The 13,981-nt window shown below is 39.4% G+C and overlaps 2 protein-coding genes across 2 annotated transcripts in view; one reads left to right on the forward strand and one right to left on the reverse strand.

The window, feature by feature from the left end:
• Positions 1-13,981, forward strand: part of MRE11 (MRE11 homolog, double strand break repair nuclease) — a 336,343-nt gene that overhangs the window by 129,984 nt on the left and 192,378 nt on the right. The window lies entirely within an intron of this gene.
• Positions 1-13,981, reverse strand: part of PIWIL4 (piwi like RNA-mediated gene silencing 4) — a 55,531-nt gene that overhangs the window by 9,553 nt on the left and 31,997 nt on the right. Inside the window, exons 12-15 of the mRNA XM_030794529.1 lie at positions 10,269-10,453; positions 8,182-8,254; positions 4,610-4,810; positions 3,562-3,665 (exon numbers count right to left, since the gene is read on the reverse strand). Of these exons, the coding sequence (XP_030650389.1) occupies positions 3,562-3,665; positions 4,610-4,810; positions 8,182-8,254; positions 10,269-10,453 (563 nt within the window). The remainder of the gene's footprint in view (positions 1-3,561; positions 3,666-4,609; positions 4,811-8,181; positions 8,255-10,268; positions 10,454-13,981) is intronic.

Here is a 13,981-nt window from a genome sequence, read left to right on the forward strand (position 1 = left end):
TATAAAGAAACACTTTAGACTGGGCAATTTATTTTAAAAAAAAGGTTTACTTGACGCATGGTCTTACAAGCTGTATATAAAGCATAGTGCCAGCATATGCTTCTGGCAAGGGCATCAGGAAGCTTATAATCATCATGAAAGGCAAAGGGGGGCCAGGGTGTCACATGGTGAAAGAGGGAGCAAAAGAGAGAGATCAAGAGACATGCCAGGCTCTTTTAAACTGCCAGCTGTTGCATGAACTAACAGAACAAGAACTCACTCATTACCATGGGGAGGGCAATCTATCCCCATGACCAAAACACCTCCCACCAGGCCCTACCTTCAACACTGGGGACACATTTTTTGGAGGGGACAAACTATATCAATATTTGGACAAACTATATCAATCAAGCTTACTATTGTCTGACCATCATAGTATGACACTAGAATTAATAATGGAGGAAAACTGCAAAATCAAAATATAGAAACACAACATACTAAACCTTATGGGATGCAGCAAAAGTAGTTTAAGATGGAAGTTTATGGCAATAAATGCCTATGTGAAAAAAAAAGGAAAGCCCTGATGAACATAAATGTAAAAATCCTCAACAAAATACTAAAACCTAATTCAACAGTATATTAAAAGTTTCACAAATGATGAGAAAATGGGATTTATACCTGGGATGTAAGAATGGATGGTTCAACGTATGCAAATCAATAGCTAGATGCATCACACTTCCTGATTTCAAATTATATTACAAAGCAATAATAATCAAAACAGCCTGATACTGCCATAAAAACAGACACATATGCAAATGGAAGAGGATAAAAAGCCCAGAAATAAATCCACACGTATACAGTCAACTAATCTTTGACAAAAACACCAAAAATAGGCCAGGCGCGGTGGCTCACGCCTGTAATCCCAGCACTTTGGGAGGCCAAGGCGGGTGGATCACGAGGTCAGGAGATCGAGACAATCCTGGCTAACACAGTGAAACCCCGTCTCTACTAAAAATACAAAAAATTAGCCAGGCGTGCTGGTGGGCGCCTGTAGTCCCAGCTACTAGGGAGGCTGAGGCAGGAGAATGGCATGAACCCAGGAGGCGGAGCTTGCAGTGAGCCGAGATTGTGCCACTGCACTCCAGCCTGGACAACAGAGCAAGACTCTGTCTCAAAAAAAAAAAAAAAAAAAAAACCAACAATACACAATGGGATAAAGAAAGTCTCTTCAATAAATGGTGTTGAAATAACTAGATATTCACATGTAAAAAAATGAAATTGGACCCTTATACCATACACAAATATTAACTCTAAATGGATTAAAGACTTAAACAAAAGATCTGACACTGCAAAACTTCTAGAAGAAAACATAAAGCTCCATGACACTGATCTTGGCAATGATTTTCTGAATATGACACCAAAAATACAACAAAATAATAAAAGTTTCTGCATAGCAAAGGAAATAATTAACAAAATGGAAAGCAACTTACATAACAGGAGAAAACATTTGCAATCACATATCTGATACGGGGATGATATCCAAAATATATGAAGAACCCATACAATTCAATAGAAAAAAAAATCCAATTAAATAGATATTTTTCCAAAGATGACATATAAATGGCCAACAGATACATGAAAAGGTGCTCAACATCACTAATCATCAAGGAAATGCAAATCAAAACCACAATGAGATATCACCTTACACCTGTAGGATGGCTATGACTAAAAAGTCAGAAGATAAGTATTAGGGAGAATGTGGAAAAATGGGAACCTTTATACATTGTTGGTGGGAATGTAAATTAGCATAGCCATTATGGAAACCAGCAAAGAAGTTCCTCAAAAAATTTCAAATAGAACTACTATATGATCCAGAAATCCCACTCTGGCTATATATCCAAAGGAAAAGAAATCAGTATCTCAGATATCTACACTTCCATGTTCAATGGCCAAGATATAGAATCAACCTGTGACCACTGATGAATGATTAGATAAAGAAATTGTGAGATACACACACACACTCACGCATACACACACACACACAAACAATAGAATATTATTCAGCCTTAAGAAGAAAATCCTGCCATTTGCAACAACATGAATGAACCTACAGGACATTATATTAAGTAAAATAAGCCAGACACAAAAAGACAAATACTGTACGATTACTTATATGTGGAATCTAAGAATGTCAAACTCATAGAAACAGAGAGTAGAAGACAGTTATCGGGGGCAGAGGGTAGGAATATTTGATGTTGTTCAAAGGGTACAAACTTTCAGTTATAAGATGAATATGTTTTGGACACTTAATGTACAGCATGTTGAGTATAGTTAATTATCATGTACTATTGTATAGTTGAAATTTGCTAAGAGAGTAGATCTTAAGTAGTCTCACCACACACACACACAAATGGTAACTATATGAGGTAATGGATATGTTAGTTACCTTGACTGTGGTAATTATTTCACAATGTATACATGTATCAAAATGTCACACTGTACATTCAAAATATATATAATGTATGCATCAATTACCAAAAAAGCTGATAAAAATTATAATTTTCTGATAAATGGTGACCATTTGAGGAAAAAAACTAAAGTGGATCCCTACCTCACTCCCTATATAAAAATAAATTTTAGATATACAAAGAAAAAAATGAAAGTCCTTTATCAAGTTGATTAATGATGTGGCATATATAAGAAGCATCTCATAAAACCTGGAATGAAGTTGTAGGCATGCAAGTATGGTGTTATTATGGTGTTCCTTTTTCTGTTTCCCACAATCCAAAATACATACCTGACCATGAATTTAATGGAGTAAATAAAATAGCTTAAACCAGGAAGAAAACATTTTGCAAAGGGCTGCTATAGCCTCAAAACACATTGTTCAATCACAAAGGTGGAAACAATTCTAAGAACCATAATTTAATGAGTACTATTAGCCAATGTTTAAGTCATTATCCCTGATTTTGCCTGTTTTTAATAGCTGTGTGAATAACAGCCACATCAAATGTCTGCGAATATTAATAATCATAACAAGAAGTATGTATTGAGTATTTACCATGGGTGGAGATGTTCAAGGCACCTTATTTTAGATAATTCCCATAAATGCCTTATGAAATAGACATCATTATTATTTCTATTTTACAGATTACCATAGTGAGGCACAGCAAAGTTAAATAACTAGACCTCAGTCACAGAATAAGTAAGTGGCAGACCAGGGTATAAATCCAGGCAATCTGATTTCAAAGTTCAACTGCTGGACATGATATATGTAAAGTACCTAGTTCAGTTACCAGTATGGTGCAGACACTCAGAAAATAAATAAATGCACAAGAATTTGTACACATCTATCATTTGGGGAAGATGAGCAATAGCTCACCCTGATGAATATATAAAAGGTTTTTTAATGAGGCTACATAGTACCCCAATATTATCAATCACATTTTTATATGTAAGTGTAATTTATGAACATAAGTGTTAGTGTTTAAAATGAGTGAATAATACAAAATATTCCTTTAGTGAAACCACAATTAATAGTCTAACTAAATGAAGAGTATGTTCAGGTAGTTTTAGCAGTACCTGGTGATTCCGGGGTTAACACTGGCCACGCATCCAACAACCATCACGTCCTTGCTGAGTGCATCTTTACAGACATCAATACCAACCACCATCAGGGACTTTAACTATAAAATTAAATTTGTCATGATTTAATGGGATGAGGTATCATTTCCCCTACCAATGGTTTAATAGGAAAGTTTTTAAAAATAGACTCCGGTTACTGAATTCTTAAAGTTAAGCTACGTGTAAGGGAGACTGAGATCCAAGAGCCAGATTATTAAACCAGAAATGAGAGAGACTTAAAGATGGCAGGAATAATATGGTACACACTTATCTTAAGAGAAACACTATCGTCCAAGATAGCCATCATCCTTTGTGGGGGTGGGGAAGGGGCACCAGTGGCTAAAGAGATTCTGGGAGTGTGGTCAGTGCATTTATCGCTTGCCTCTGGTCTGGAGGAATCTGAAGAGGAATTCCATTCTTCATTCTTCAGATCTCTAAGGAATCCTCACTTGGCTATGCACCTTTGCGGGGAGTGGGAGAGAGGGAGGCTGAGGGTAACTGTGTTCATCCTGGTTATGGACATGTAAGGAAATGGGCAACACTCCCTCGCTTCTCATTCTCCTCACTTACTCCCGTGGTGGCTACAGTTCAGGGAAGAGAAGAGGATTTTCTCAGTACCTACCACAGTTCGGAGGTTCAGATCATAGGCTATGCCAGCTCCCCAAGCTCTAGGGAGGCCCCATCCAGGGTGCAAGGCTATTCTCAGAGTTAGCACCCTGCTGAAAGCAGGTAAATGTGGAGGCAATGGAACACAGATTTTCAAATAGCAGCCGAGATGATTCAAATCAGGTCCCTATGCTGAGTTAGCAGCTTAATTGAAGCTCCCTGAGAAGCAAGGAGCCTCTTTTGGAGATTCACAATGGCTTGTGGAATGCCAGAACACAGGGCAGAGGCTCAAGAAACAAGCAAACCAAATAATTCTGAGATCATGTGATAACATCTCCTACTTTAATCTTTAAAATGAATTTATTAATTACTGATAGAAAAAATGTGACAGGGTCCTTACAGGTATTTCCACAGCCCACAGTTCGCCTCCGAGCTTGCAAGTCATCTGCATGGCGATCTTGGTGGCGATACTCATCATCATGCCCTGTTTATTCAAGGTCCGAGCAAGCACACATTGGCTTGGGACTGGGCAGTCGGAGCTCAAATATTTTTTAATGGAATCATAATAGGTCTTCTGATTAGAAGGCAGAATGCACATTACCTAAAAGCAAAAACAGCAAAAGATTTTGGAAGTTAATTTTACTTCTGCTAAGAAGTTGCTTTTTAAAGAAATGAATTCATGAATTATTCTCCAAACATCTTTTACCCCTAAGTTCCCAAGAAGCAACACTAACATGCCTACAGTTCTCTTAAATGGCCATTAAACCACTGGTGAATTAATCCATTTGAAATGCCTTCTCATTAGCCATTCACTCTGCAAAGCCCCAACCCACTCCTACCCATCTCCCTTGGCTTTTCCTTTCTCCTCATTTCTCTCCTGATTTGATTCTGTCAATTCCCTCAAATTCCCTTCTCACAGAGTTCCTTCTCCAGCTATCTCCACTCCCTCACCCCCAGCTTTGCAGTGGTCCTTTCCTGTGGTTTTTGAGTTCTCATTCCCATTGGTCCCTCCCTGACCCCACCCAAAGATAAGCAAAGTCAAGAATTAGCTTAAACTATGGTGCTTTTCCCATTAGGTACAAGATAACCAAAATAAAGGAAACAAAAATACACTTTTAAAAAAAAAACTGAAGTTGAGAGTATGGATATGGGGTGGGGGGGGCGGGGGATAGAGAAGTTTCAAGTCCCCTGGCTTTTCTTTTTTTGAGACAGAGTCTCACACTGTCACCCAGGCTGGAGTGCAGTGGCGCGATCTTGGATCACTGCAACCTCCACTTCCTGGGTTCAAGCGATTCTTGTGCCTCAGCCTCCCGAGTAGCTGGGATTACAGGCGCCTGCCACCATGCCCAGCTAATTTTTTTCTATTTTTAGTAGAGATGGGGTTTCACTATGTTGGCCAGGCTGGACTCAAATGCCTGACCTTGTGATCCACTCGCCCCGGCCTCCCAAAGTGCTGGGATTACAGGTGTGAGCCACCGCCCCTGGCCTACTCCTACTTCTTATCAGATGCTTTCCGCACTGAAGGGCCTACCTCCACCTCCTTCCCGTATTTTATTCTCCACTTTCAAAAGCCCCCAAATTGTAGAAAAGACAGTGCTGTCATGATTAGCAGAAGAAAACAAAGTAATTTTTCCACCTATAGAATTATTTAAAGTCACAATGTCAAAAGCTAAAATTATTTACATTTAATTATATAAAGTAAAGAAAAATATTTTTAAATTATCAGCAAAAGGCTCTTAGAGGCCTTCCTTCCTTCCAATTCATGAGTTTGGCTCCAAGCAAGAAAAGTGGTAGAACAAGGCAGTGGCCCAATGGGCTGAGAGAAGATGGGAGCCGAGTGAGACTGTTTCCACGCCTGGGGCTGGACAAGTAAGCAGGTATGTGGGGAAAAACAGGAGCCATGCAACATACATTTCCTAGCTATGCCCATTGAGAAAGCCTGGGGATAGCAACACCCCAGTAGCAATGAAGCACACCAAGTGCCCCAAATCTTTGTATCTAAATACTGTTCTCTGCTAAAAGGAATTAGGACTCCCGGGAAGGATATCTGATTCCAGGGCTGGGAAGCAACACTGTAAGATAAGCCTGGAATATCTTATTTTGCCAGAAAATAAGAAAGTGCTCCAAGAAAGATGGAGACACATGAAAAAGACACAGAAGCCAGCTTGAAGGGGAATCCCACTGGCAAAATCAGGTACGATATTATGAGCAACAAAATAATAAGAGTAATGGACTATAACAAAATAGGAATCTATGAGTCTATGCAGATATAAAGAAACAAACAAATAAATGGGGAGAAGAGAAAGTTCTTCCTATGCCACCTAATAACTGTAGAAGGACTGATGGGATGGAAGACCATCATTTGTTAACCATCATAATAATGATGGATTCAGGCAAGAATTACAATAGATGCTAAGACAAATGGGTAAAAGTGTGATGAAGAACAGGATTATTTATACAGTCTCAAAATATCTACATATGCAAACATGCGACTGATAAAGCTTAACTTTACAGTGGAGAAATCAGGCAGATATCACCATAATCAGTGGAGTGCCACCTGGTAGGATGCACTCAGAATATAGGATCATTGCTGTACTACTCTTGCCAAAAGTGCATAACGTGAATTTAATCATGAGGAGACATCAGACAAACCCAAACTGAGGGACGTTATACAAAATAACTAGTCTGTACTCTTCAAAATTGGAAAGTCATCAGAGTCAAGGAAAATTAAAGAGCTGTTCCAGATTGAAGGAGAGACTATAGAAACTGGACAACTAAGTGCAGGACAGTAGAGCCTTTTCCTACGGAGGTGACAATTGAGACAAATGAAAAAAACTTTCTTAATTTTGATGATTGTCATGTGCTTCTGTAAGATAGACACCTTGTTTATAGAAAATGTGCACTGAAATAGTCAAGGGCACTGGGGCATCATGCCTGTAACTTACACTCAAATGGTTCAGCAAAAAAGAGAAAATAATAAAGCAAATATGGTAAAAGGTCAATAATTTGGGATTCTGGGTGAAGGGTACATGAGAGAGTTGTTTGTACTGTTCTTGTCCCTTTTCTGTAAGTTTGATTTGATTTAAGTAAAAAATAAATGCTCTCAGGGTGAGAATTCTCTGTTTCATATAAGATCCTTTAGAGTAAAAGAGAAACTCACTAAAAGAAAAGCAGAGAGATTAGCACTTAGCTAGTTAGTCCAGTTAGTTTGCATGACATAAGAACAAGAATGTTGGAAGTTGAGCTGAGTGAGCAAGGGAGGTAAGAAGGGTAGATGGAATGGACAGGAAAAGCCCTACAATAGCCCGGAGGTGCTGAGGTCTGGTAGAAGAGTAAACATTCCTGGGAAATAGGACTCGTTGAAAGATTTTTAAGAACAGGGATGTCAATTCTAATTTGTCTGGAATGTTGGGATGTGATGTAATCATGCCTTGGCCCCTAACAGTCTGCAAAGTCAGCTACACACACATGCCCTTTGGGAAATGAGGCAACTGTGGATGTCCCACCAGGTGATGCAGCACAGGAGGAAGTGGTCCTCTCTGAAACGCACAGAAGGTGGCAAGAATTCAGAGGAAGCAGGAATTTGGGGCCATAGGTCACTTGGAAAAACCTAACCCTCCAAGAATCCCCTGAAATATAGGGAACACTGGATACCAACATTTATGGAATGAAGTGGGAGTCAGTTTATCTTAAATCTTAAGGAAAAGATGACCACAATGAGTTGCAAAATATGGAGACATCCAAGTGGCTGTTATAGGGGTAACAAGAAGTACTGTATTTTAAAATTAATATTAGAAATGTGGAAAGGAAATAAAATATTGATTAAAATACTAAGATTAATACTTTATTGGGCGCTTTGGAGAAATGCATGGCAATTTGCAAATATATCATGGGAGGGTATGTTCAGACTGTAGATATAAAGCAGAACTAAAATTATAGATTAAAGGAGTTCAAAAAGTATCCTATACTTACCAACTGAACATCAGGATCAACATATTGCTGTATAGCTCTAACGAATGCAGCTGGATTTTCCTGTACTTTTATGCTACATAAAAAGATTAATTTTGAAGCTATGTAATTTCCTTCTTAGTAGCACATAATCATATGGCATTAGAAATAATACAAATAAACTTTCATAACAGACTAGTAGTTTGAGGAAAAATTAGAGAAAAATAAAAACGTTTTGAGTCTAAAATTCTTTCACTACAAAATATGACAAAAACATTTAGCAATAGTTTTTACAGTGTAAAAAATGGTTTGGTAGAAAATAAGATCTTCTCAATCGTCCAGAATCCCCACAATCAATAATTCTGTTGTTCAAAATAGGGTTGAAAGTGAACTTTTGAAATCCCAAGTCTCATAGTATCAAATGTCTGAGTGTTCAAGCTCAACCAGGATTAAGATTTCTATAAGGGTGAATCGCTACAAGAATCTAAAAATGAATGTTTCAGAAAACATCAGGTTAATGAGACCAAGATATTCAGCTAATTTGCATGATTCAGACAAAAATATATTTATTTTCCTTAGTGGTTGCTTGTCTGGAGCCTGGAATGTCTAGCCTTAATCAGTTAATCAGTGCACAAGTACTTAACAATTATCTGTTCTGTGCTTACATTATGTTAGGGGCCAGCAGCTCCAGAAGTAATTCTCACACACATAGGAATTTGTAAAACTAGTTTCTTTATGTAGAATTAGCCTCTTTTATGTGTATATAAGGGAACTGTCCCAATGCCCAGTGGCCTTTTAAAACTCGCCCAGCAGGTGGCAGGACCATCAACCCCATGACTGCAGATTCTAACAAACCTATGTGACTGGCTGGCAGAACCGTCTCAGCAACTAGATGGTCCTGACTCCAATTCAAACTCTTGCACCCTGACTCTGTGCACTTATAGTCCATTCCTTCTAAAATCATCAGGTGAATGTTTTAGAAGACAGAAGCTATGCATATAAATCTAACAGGTAAATGGATACTTTATGGAAAAAAGAAGGTTGAAATAAAATATGAGCTTTCAAATAAAACAGGCCAAGGACAGAACACAGCAATGGGCTTGTTCCAGAATTTACATGAGAAAGAGCCTGTGATGTTCGCCCAGGGTCTGCGGACTGTGGCTTCTTTCATAATCATTTCCTGCTTTATTAGCTCATGGGTTTAGAGAAAGTAGAGCGGGTGAAACTCAATCCAGGCTATTTATTAACAGATTTGATAACAGGAGAGTTCTAAACAATGGTGTTAAATGAGACTTTGGGATTAATACTTGTGCTACTGATGCAATTAATTAGTAACTATGTGTTTAAAGAATAACTCCACTATAACAAGGAAAAATAAGTATCTGTTCCTCTTTTCTAAGCATATCAGTTTCAGTAAAGTGAGGCATGACCAACTTTATGGCTTTTCTAAAGCAAAACAGTATTTATTTTCAGTGTGATTGTATATGTATCTCTTACTCAATGAAAAACAGTTTATTTATCTTTCTCATTCCCAGCAACTGGCATAGTATCTACACATATTAGTACTCAATAAATGTTCTAAGAATAAATGGTTGACCTTAGTCTTATCAGAAAACTCTCTGAATGACTAATAGTATGCTACAGTAACAGAATCAGAAAAGCTTATTTGAGATCTATTTTCATATTAAATTTTAAAGCATAAAATCTATCAAGTAAAAGTTAGGACATGCAACTTTTATTTTTTAATATCCACTTGCTATTAAGTAAATAACTGATATGAAAAACTGATCTGAAAGAAGGAAAAACAGTTGAGAAGACAATATATGGACTTATTAAAGATTTATATCCCAACTGGTACTGGAAAGATTTTCAGATAATGACACTACTGCTTAAGAACTGTGTACAAGTTTTACAAAGACCAACATAAAATATATTCTAACTTTATAAAAGTTTAGTCATTACAAAATCTATCTACTTATGACTACTTTCTTGGCACTTTATGTTAGGAAACTGTACTGGGATAAAGAAGCTTTTGTTGATACATCTGCTATTATTCTCTACCTTCTAACCAAACCAAATTAATATATGAACAAAATTCAATGTATTCTCACATTTTGGGGTAGTCCACAGTAAATCCCATGGAACCTGCAACTCTTCTCAAGCAGTTCAGAAAGCTCTCGGCAACATATTCAATTCTATTACTACATAAAATCAACCAGGTATTCAAAGACTGTGCATTTAAAATCTTGCAAGTTCGAATATCCTTGGACCAGTCAGCAGCAGACACAGGTTGACACTGAGAAAAATAATGATCATGAAAGGATTGAACAAATTTATTCAGAGAGCAGCTAAATAAAGACAGTGTGAAGATGGCCAACATTTGTTGTAACTGTTTAACCCAGTTTGCTATTCAGTCTTAAAACACAGATGCAGGCACTGCACATCTGAACAGAATACATGTGCTTTCTGGGAGTGGAAGCATCTGGGCATCATCCCAGGTCTTCCAGGCACTGGTGGCAGAACCTTGGAGGTCCCTTTAACCTCATGATTCTCTGCGGTGCACAGAGAATGGTGTCTGATTCAAAGATCTCTGAGGTTCCCTTCCAGCTCTGAGTATCTATGCCTTTCTTATGAATGATTCAGGCAAACAGCCTGTATCGTTTTATCTTTTACTTTAAGCATCTAAATAACTCAGAATGCTGATTATCAATACTCTAGGTCATCATAATAAAACTAACACACTCTACAGAACAGTTAAGTGTTGCAGGAAGTCAGGGACCCCAAACGGAGGGACTGGCTGAAGCCATGGCAGAAGAACGTGGATTGTGAAGATTTCGTGGACATTTATTAGTTCCTCAAATTAATACTTTTATAATTTCTTATGCCTGTCTTTACTGCAATCTGTAAACATAAATTGTGAAGATTTCATGGACACTTATCACTTCCTCAATCAATACCTTTGTAATTTCTTATGCCTGTCTTTACTTTAATCTCTTAATCCTGTCATCTCATAAGCCGAGGAGGATGTATGTCGCCTCAGGACCTTGTGATAATTGCATTAACTGCACAAATTGTAGAGCATGTGTGTTTGAACAATATGAAATCTGGGCACCTTGAAAAAAGAACAGGATAACAGCAATGTTTAAGGAACAAGAGAGATAACCTTAAACTCTGACCGCTGGTGAGCTGGGCAGAACAGAGCCATATTTCTCTTCTTTCAAAAGCAAATAGGAGGGCCGGGCGCGGTGGCTCACGCTTGTAATCCCAGCACTTTGGGAGGCTGAGGCGGGCGGATCACGAGGTCAGGAGATCGAGACCACGGTGAAACCCCGTCTCTACTAAAAATACAAAAAATTAGCCGGGCGTGGTGGCGGGCGCCTGTAGTCCCAGCTACTCGGAGAGGCTGAGGCAGGAGAATGGCGTGAACCCAGGAGGCGGAGCTTGCAGTGAGCCGAGATTGCGCCACTGCACTCCAGCCTGGGAGACAGAGCAAGACTCCGTCTCAAGACAAAAAAAAAAAAAAAAAAAAAGCAAATAGGAGAAATATCGCTGAATTCTTTTTCTCAGCAAGGAACATCCCTGAGAAAGAGAATGCGCGCCTGGGGGTAGGTCTCTGAACTGGCCCCCTTGGGCGTGGCCATCTTTTATGGTCTGTAGACTATAGAGGTGAAATAGACCCAGTCTCCTATAGCGCTCCTAGGCTTATTAGGAAGAGGAAATTCCTGCCTAATAAATTTTGGTCAGACCGGTTGCTCTCAAAACCTTGTCTCCTGATAAGATGTTATCAGTGACAATGGTGCCAGAAACTTCTTTAGCAATTTTAATTTCGCCCCGGTCCTGTGGTCCTGTGATCTCACCCCGCCTCCATTTGCCTTGTGATATGCTATTCCCTTGTAAAGTACGTGATCTTTGTGACTGGCACCCTATTTGTACAAGCCCTCCCTTTTTGAAAATCCCTAATAAAAACTTGCTGGTTTTACAGCTTGTGGGGCATCACGGAACCTACCGACATGTAATGTCTCCCCTGGACACCCAGCTTTAAAATTTCTCTCTTTTGTACCCTGTCCCTTTATTTCTCAAACCAGCCGACGCTTAAGGAAAATAGAAAATAACCTACGTGACTATCGGGGCAGGTTCCCCGATAGTTAAGATTATATATTAAGCTAGGAGTAGGTACGCCTAGGAGTAGGTATGCCTAGAAGCAAAGATGAAGCCAGGATGGAGCTCCTTTCTTACTCTCAAAAGGTCTCTCATGTGACCAGGAAAAACAGGTTTCCTGCGCTGAAGAGGAGGAATGTTAGCCTGCTTCCCAGACCTCTGCTTATATCCTCAGACTGTAATTGAATGATGCCTTTGGCATAGCAAGTGGGGAAGATCCAGTGTTAGAACTAAAAGGGACCACATTGTATGCTAATCTCCTGCTACCTGAAGTGCTGTCATGCATTCCTTGACCAGCAGCTTCAGCATCGCCTAGAAGCCAGTTAGAAATGCAGAGTCCTGTGCACCACCCCAGACCCACTGAATCAGAATCTTCATGTTAACATGTCCCCCAAGTGATTCACATGTACATTAATATTTAAGAAACATCCCAACCCTCTTGTTTTACAGACTAGAAAGCTGTGACTGAGAGGTTATGAAACCACTTGGAAGCAGTAACAGGTTTAGAATGCTGGTCTCCTGACATGGCAGTCAGGGCACTTGCGACCAAGCACTCTGACTTCTCTGTCTTCCAACCATCAGCCATCCTCATGATGCCTTCCACTGGCTGGGCTGGATTCAGCCCCAGGAGTCCACCTACCTCAGCCTGAGAGCAAAGGAGAAGGGCTAGCTTTCCATCAATGGCTCTCTCTGGAGCCAAGGTTCATTCCTGTCCCTTAGAGCATGAGGAGAGCTATAGTCCTTCTGCCCACAACACTTCTTCCTGCTGTTGTCTTATGGGGCTGGGAGGAGACCCAGGACAATGTACCCTGAGACCTGTGAACTTTTAGTTCATTCAGTTCCTAGGACCTAATTTCAGAAAAGCAGAATGGGCCAAGAAGTTGATGACATTGTCATCATAGACACCTGCTACCTCCAGTGCATGAGTTCTCCTGTTTTAATGCCCTTTCTCCTATGGACACCAGTTTCTACACCAAAAAAATGCAAACAAATACATAAAAATGAAAAGCTCTGGGAAATATGATTTTACTTATAGAGATTATGAAATGGATCATTTTAAGTACATAAGTCCTTCTTCACATGTGGATCTGAAACTGAGCTTCTCTTTACTGACCTCTCGCTGAGATCCTCATGGGAGTCTACATTTTAGTACTTTACAATAAAGTTTTGTTTTGTTTTGTGTTGAAAAATAGTACTTCCTTAGCTTCTCCAATGAGAGTTTTTGTAACTTGGATAGAATTATTGTAAAGAAATGACAAGGCCAGGCATGGTGGCTCGTGTCTGTAATCTCAGCACTTTGAGAGGCCGAGGTGGGAGGATGGCATGAGCCCAGGAGTTCAAGACCACCCTGAGCAACATAGGGAGACCTGGTTTCCACAAAAAATGCAAAAATTAGCTGAGCATGGTGGCGCATGCCTCGAGTCCCAGCTTCTTGGGAGGCTGAGATGGCAGGATCAATTGAGCCCAGGAGGTTAAGGCTGCAATGAGCTGTGATCATGCCACTGTGTTCCAGCCTGGGCAACAGAATGAGACCTGTCTCAAAAAAACAAAAGACGAAAAAAATTCCCCCCATTCTACCAACGTGATACATTCATTGTTCAGTTATATCAGTTAGACATAGTGGTTTATTATACCCAATAAAGGCAAGAAGAGAGCCTTTAAACAT

This window comes from Nomascus leucogenys, chromosome 15 (genome assembly GCF_006542625.1).
Source record: "Nomascus leucogenys isolate Asia chromosome 15, Asia_NLE_v1, whole genome shotgun sequence".
NCBI classification, from domain to species: domain Eukaryota; kingdom Metazoa; phylum Chordata; class Mammalia; order Primates; family Hylobatidae; genus Nomascus; species Nomascus leucogenys.